Genomic DNA, 7,167 nt, shown 5'->3' with positions numbered 1-7,167 from the left:
TTGTGTGTGTGTGTAGGGGGTGTGCATCTGTGTAAACACAGGAATACTGACTGAATGCTTGGGGAACAAGGTTACATGATCCAACTTTCAGGTATTGCCCTGATGGGAGACAGATTCTGTCCCAGGGGAGCTCCAGGTACTAATAGCAATGCTGTCACTTACAGGTAATGTTACTTAAAACTGAGTGTGCCTCCGAGGTCAGGAGATTGAGACCATCCTGGCTAACACGGTGAAACCCCGTCTCTACTAAAAATACAAAAAATTAGTCGGGCGTGGTGGTGGGCGCCTGTAATCCCAGCTACTCGGGAGGCTGAGGCAGAAGAACGGCGTGAACCCAGGAGGCAGAGTTTGCAATGAGCCAACATCGCACCACTGCACTCCAGCCTGGGTGACAGAGCAAGACTCCGTCTCAAAAAAACAAAACAAAACAAAACAAGAGTGTGCCTCAGAACTCAGGCCCCATCCGGATTCGCTGCCTCCGAAACTCTGCAGGATGGGACTTGGGAATCTCCCTTTTCAGAAATTATTGAGATGTAATTTACATACCATAAGATTAATCATTTTCAAGTGCTTACTTCCAGTGGTTTTTAGTAAATTCATAAGGTTGTACAACCATCACCACCATCTGATTCTAGAATATCTTCATCACATCAAAAAGAAATCCCAGACTCATCAGCAGTCACTCCCATTCCAGTCTCTTATTCTCTGGTAACCACTAATTGACTCTCTCTCTCTGTGGATTTGCCTATAGTGGACATGCCATGTGAATGAAATCATGTAATAGGTGGTCCTTGTCTTTGACTTAGCACGTTCTCAAGGTTCATCCATGTTGTAGCATGTATCAGGACTTCACTCCTTTAAAGATAGTTTTCACAAGCTCCCCAGGTAGTTCTGATGAGTGGGCTTTGGGAGAAAAAGAGGAGCCAATTCATATGAGGTGAATCTTGGGTTATTATTGAGACATGGGGCCTCATCCCTTCTTCCTTGTGTGCCTGTCTCAGGGGCCTCAGAGGAACAGGAGGAACACTGGCTGCCTGCCTCTTCCAGACTCCACAGAGGTTGGGCAGGTCTCCCAGACACTGGAGGGAGGTGTGTGTCTATGGACAGTAGCCTGGCTGCTCTGGAGATCAGGCAGATTAACTGCAAGAGACACACACACAAGGGGATTCTGTCTCAACTCGAAGACTTTAATGTACATTATGCTCTTGGAAAAACATCTCCAAGGAAACAAGTGGAAGCAAAAGTCTTAACCAGCAGGGATTCTCATTCAAAAACCTGGTGTGAGCCCCAGCCTTGGAAAAGGATGGCACAGGGACTGTGATCATAGTACAACAGTTTGATGTCAGGGTGGCAGAGCCTGTGTACTTGTCTAGAGAGGAACCCTGCCACATAGCACGAAAGGCGTGCCCCCAGGACTGCCAAGGAACCAGGAGCTTATTATTCCAGTGACTGACAGCTCCACAGCAGGACTGGGAAGATTTAGGCTGACCAGGTCTTCTTCAGCACTTGGAAGGCACAAAACTTCATAAGGGCCTTAAGAAGCCTGCCCTGGGCAGAAACCTTTCTGGTTGTTATTGACGCTCCAGGTCATGAGAAACAGTCACGGTGGCTCTGGTGAGGAAGGGGAGGGTCCCACTTCTGGGTGAGGCCTCGGAATGGAGCAGGTGGGAGGTAACAGCACCAGCAAGGCCCCTGAGGCCAGGGGCTACCCCCACCTTGGGAGATGACCCACTGGGCCTCTGGACATGAGAATGGGATTTTAATGGAGAAAGCTGAAGCTGACCACCTGCCAGATTGAATCCAGCTGCCTCCCTTGACACTCTCTTCCCAATCAAGGGCTTCCAAGAAGCCGCAGGCCCAAGTCCTCTGCTCCCATTCAGCAAGAGGCAGGCTCATCTCCCCATCACCCTCCATTTAACTGCAAAAAAAGTCACCAACTGACCTCTCAGACCCCCTGGGCAATCCAGGGTTTCTTGTTTTCTAAGCTCCTATGGAACAAGCAATCAGTTCTTTCTAGGACTTCTGGGTCAATTCCTTCTCACTCAGAGGGAATCTGGTTGCCGTGTAGGCAGGTCTCCCCTAGGAGCTTCTGTAAGAGCCTGTGTGAAATTCAGCCAGGTTAGCACTAAGGCCCAGCTGATGGGGAACCCACAAATGTGCCTTCAGGATGGGTACAGCCTCTTTGGCAATGAAGAAACATATTTATCAGTGAAAAAGGGAATTCTAGCTCCATCTTTGCGGGATCTGGAGAGATTGCTGCCCTGGCAGGTCCCAGGATAGGAAGAAGTAAATGGAGAGGCAAGGACTGCAGCCCTGTGGCAAGGGGCCCCTCGCAGCTGAGAGTGCTGCCCGAGTTAGCCCATCTCGGTGCCCTCAGGGAGCTCCACCACCACAGGGGCACAGTCCTCAGGTTCTGCAGCAAAGTCCCACCGGAACTTCTTGGTCAGGTGAGCTTGGAACTTTTCAGCTTTCTTCCTCAGGGTGGCATCCACGGCAATGCTGCAGGCAGAGGAAAAGAAAACCTACAGAGAACAGAGGATAAGTCACTCCTGAGAAGACGGGGGGCGAGCATGAGAAAGCTGTGGAAATTTCCTCATGGTGTTCGGCTCTCTGGGGTGGGTAGATCAGCTGCTGCTGGCATAGGCCCAGGACACCTGCTGTGCTCCCCCCAAACCAAGAAAGAAGGTCCAAACCCAGCTGAGATGCTAGGGCAGGACTAGAATGGAAAATTACTATCTGGGCAGAGATGCCCCACTGTTAAGGCTGGGGCCATTACCCTGGCCCCACCCCCTGGGGGTTCTACTGGACACCTGGGCAGTATCCCAGAGGAACAGGTAGTAGCTACACCAGTCGGTACTAAGGTCCTAAGAAAGGCTTGGGGGTGCTTATAAGCCCCTGGACCCCATAAAGTCCTAGGCCCCAAGCCAACAAGACTGAATTGCTGCTCTAATCTTCTAAATGGGCCACAGGCTGCCAGTTTGAGGTTTCTATCCCCCTTAAAAGCTGTCTTTGATTTTTTTTTATTGTGGTAAAATATACAGATGGACCCTGACTTACGATGGTTCAATTTACGACACTTCGACTTTATGATGATGCAAAGTGATACACATTCAGAAGAAACCACACTTTGAATTGTTTCTTTCAGTACAGTATTAAAGAAATTACACGAGATATTCAACACTTCATTATAAAATAGGCTTTGTGTTAAATGGTTTTGCACAACTGTAGGCTAGTGTTAGTGTTCTGAGCACGTTTGAGGTGGGCGAGGCTGAGATGCAATGTTAGGGACATTAGGTGTAATCAATGCATTTTTGACTTACAGTATATCTGACTTTACAGTTTATTAAGACATAACCCCATGGGAAGCTGAGGAGCATCTGTACATAAGATCTACTATTTCAACCATTTTTAAATATTTTTTTAAATTGTGGCAAAATATACATATTTACTGTTAGCCATTTTAAGTGTACAGTTGAGTAGCATTAAGTACATTAACATTGCTGTACAACCATCGCCACCATCCATCTCCAGAATGACTCCATCATCTCCAACCAAAACTCTGCAGCCATTGAACAGCAACTCCCCCTCCCTCCTCCCTCCAGGCCCTGGCAACCCACATTCTACTTTCCATCTCTATGAATCTGTAGGCACCTCATCTAAGTGGAATCATACAGCATTTGTCCTTTTGCAACTGGCTCATTTCACTTAGCATAATATCCTTCAAGGTTCATTAATGATGCAGCATGTGTCAGAATTTCCTTTCTTTTGAAGGCTGAATAATATTCTGTTGTATGCAGATACCACATTTTGTTTGTCTATTCATCTGTCAATGTCCATTTGTGTTGTTTTTACCTTCTGGCTATTGTGAATAATGCTGCTATGAACATGGGTGTACACATATCTCTTAGGGTCTCTGCTTTCAATTCTTTTGCACAGAAACCCAGGAGTGGAGCTGTTGGATCAGATGGGAACTCCCTGTTTAAATTGTGATGAACTGCCACACTGTTTTTCACAGGGGCCGTACCATTTTATATTCCCACCAGCAATGCACAAATGTTCTCATTTCTCCACATCCTGGCCAACGCCTGTTAGTTTCTGTGTGTTTAAATCATAGCCATTCTAATAGGTGGGAGGTAGTATCTTACTGTAGTTTTGATTTGCATTTCCCTAATGATCAGTGGATATTGAGTATGTTTTCATGTGCACATTGGCCATTGTGTATCTTCTGAAACCCCATTCCAGATTGTCTGGGATTCCAGTCCCTTCCTAAGAGTAACAGCAAACCCATGATTCCTTCTTATACTGTTTTCAAAGAAGTTTCACAGAGCATCCAACTGGATCCTCCCAACACCCTGGGAAGATACAAAAGAATGCCTATTTTAAGGAAATGGAAGCTGAGAGGAGTTAAATGACTGAATACAAATTACCCAGAAAGGAAGAAGTGTTTTTTCCCAGACTACCATCTGCTACCCTACAGGCCCACCCAGAGACACAGGGGTGTGACGGTGGAAGAAGCTCTTTGATCCACATCACCCTTATGCCACAGTTGGCTTTCAGGCCACCATGGAAAGATGCTGGGCCCCAGGAGACCTGACCCAACAAAGGCAACAGGCGTACTCTGCAGCTGATTCCAGAGGCAATATTCCTCCCACCCGCTTCTGTGCCATCTTCCTGTTAGCAGGAGTGCGGCTCGTTTTCAGTGGTCTTTGTCTGGAGCCATTCCGTTGGAGTAGCAGCAGTGTGAGCCCAGGGAGAAGTGATGCGGGGGAAGGGGGACGGTACAGAATCCAGCTTCATTAACTTGGGAATCGACTATACGTAGGAGTGGGAAGCACAGCCACAACAAAATACCAGATCAATAACTAATTAGAGGGGCTGTGTGATCTTGGTGGCGAGGGCCATGGGGAAGCCAGGGGTCGGCCTGTCTGTAGGCAGCTAGTGGAGCCTGCCTGGAGCAAGGCTGAACTCTGGGGAGGGGCCTGGTATGGACAGCACAGAAGCCTTCTCTCAAACAGTTTTAGCTCTGGAGGCCCTGCACACCCATGACGCCATCCCCAGAGGTTGTGGGGAGCCTGCTGGGCTGAATTACCAAGTCTCTTCCAGTTTCCCTTTCTTACATGGGAATTGGATGACTTTCCACAGTCCCTGCTCTTCAGCCACTGAGCAGCCGCCCAAACATGTGCCACTGCTTCCTCTGTGCCTCTCTGCACACACGCTTTTCCCTCTGCTCTTAACACCCTTCCACCTCCTGCTTTCTCCTCCTTCACCTACGAATTTCTCCTAAAGACTCAGGCTCGGCTCAGACATCACCTCCTTTAGGATGTCTTCCAGACCAAGGATGGAGCAGGTGCTCCTCTGCGCTCCCTCAGCCCCAGGGCTACCTTGATCAGTCTCAGTAAGGTAACAGGCCATTTGCTGTTGATCTCGCCCACCAGACAAGGAGCAACCTCACAGCAGCGGCTCTTTCACACTGTGCTCCACTCTCAGCACAGCGCCCGACACACAAAAAGAACCCATTAGATGTTTCGTGAACAGAAGAATGAAGACAACCACAGGTTCAATTTTTGGTTCACTTTTGTACAGTGCCTAGCACCAAATAGCTGTTCAATAATGATGTGGTGATGCCGGGGAGAATGAAAGGCTCATCTTAGGGAGGAGGCAGCTTCTTTACCAGGCCCCTGAACGCCATGGCTCTCAAGCCACCTCCTTGTGACATGAAATGCTCGGACCCCTGTTCCCCAGCACTGTGCCCAAGCCTCCCTCATGGCATTCCTCACACTGTGCTTGTATCACAGTGATTTGCACCCTCTAAAAGTGGGGACTGCATCCTAATTATTGATGTGTCCCACAAAGCATATTGCCCAGGGCCAGGTATAGAGTTAGAGCCCAAAGGGTACTCCCCAAATGACCTAATGAGACCCAGGAACTGCCCTGCACTTGGCAATGGCCAGCAGTGACAGGCTGGAACAAGCTGGGCTCACGCTCATCACCCATCCTCCTGAAGCACCTCTCAAACACTGCCTGGGAATAAATTCCACTAGAGGCAGGTAAAACAGACACCTTCAGTCTAACAAGTAAGGTTTCTAATTTAAAAAGTGCTTCGTCCTTTTTAAAGAACTCACCAACTTGATCTTTCCACAGCGTGGGAGGCAGCCCAGGAACTGACTATTCCCGCCGTAGAGGCAAGACACTGGGCGTGCTGCAACACACAGTGACGAATGCTGAGCAAAGTCCTGTCAAAGCAGAGGCATCTCTGCTTCATCCTTCCCCTACCCAGACCTTTTGTCTTGACAGAGGCTTAATCCATCCCTAATATTCAGTTTTAGCACTGCCTTGTGGGGAACCAAGGTGCTTCTGGAACTGTCCCCTCTGCAGCCTCCAGGACACAGGGCATAGTCTGGATTGACTTAAAAAAAAATAAACAAAAAAATCAACCTTATTGTGGTATAACTTACACACAATTAATTTTATTCATTTAATTTTATTTATTTATTTATTTTTTAATTTTTATTTTTGTTTTTTTTTTTGAGACGGAGTCTTGCTGTGTCACCCAGGCTGAAGTGCAGTGGCGTGATCATATCTCTCTGCAGCCTCGAACTCCTGGGCTCATCATCCCAAGCAGCTAGGACTACAGGTATGCCACCAACACCTAGACAATTTTTTTTTTTTTTTTTGAGATAGGGTCACCCAGGCTAGAGCACAATGATATGATCACAGCTCACTGCAGCCTTGACCTCTGTGCTCAAGTGATCCACCCACCTCGGCCTCCTCACTAGTTGAGACTATAGATGCATGCCACCATGCCTAGCTAATTTTGTATTTTCTGTAGAGACAGGGTTTCGCCATGTTGTCCAGGCTGGTCTGGAACACCTGGGCTCAAGTGATCCTTGCACCTTGTCTTCCCAAAGTGCTGGGATTAAAGGCATGAGCTGCCGGGAGCGGTGGCTCAAGCCTGTAATCCCAGCACTTTGGGAGGCCGAGACGGGCGGATCACGAGGTCAGGAGATCGAGACCATCCTGGCTAACCCGGTGAAACCCCGTCTCTACTAAAAAATGCAAAAAACTAGCCGGGCAAGGTGGCAGGCGCCTGTAGTCCCGGCTACTCGGGAGGCTGAGGCAGGAGAATGGCGTAAACCCGGGAGGTGGAGCTTGCAGTGAGCTGAGATC

The 7,167-nt window shown here is 48.4% G+C and overlaps 1 protein-coding gene across 1 annotated transcript in view; it reads right to left on the bottom strand.

Annotated features, from left to right (window-relative positions):
* Window positions 1–1,169: 1,169 nt before the first annotated feature.
* The window catches only part of AAR2 (AAR2 splicing factor), a 21,349-nt gene continuing 15,351 nt past the window's right edge, over window positions 1,170–7,167 (bottom strand). The window contains exon 4 of the mRNA XM_017863547.1: window positions 1,170–2,522. Coding sequence (XP_017719036.1) covers window positions 2,355–2,522 — 168 coding nt within the window. The 3' untranslated portion in view covers window positions 1,170–2,354. The remainder of the gene's footprint in view (window positions 2,523–7,167) is intronic.

The sequence above is a fragment of the Rhinopithecus bieti genome, unplaced genomic scaffold (assembly GCF_001698545.2).
Source record: "Rhinopithecus bieti isolate Rb0 unplaced genomic scaffold, ASM169854v2 scaffold_71387, whole genome shotgun sequence".
Classification (NCBI taxonomy): domain Eukaryota; kingdom Metazoa; phylum Chordata; class Mammalia; order Primates; family Cercopithecidae; genus Rhinopithecus; species Rhinopithecus bieti.
The sequence above is the reverse complement of the archived record's forward strand: the minus strand, read 5'-3'. Positions and strand labels throughout refer to the sequence as shown.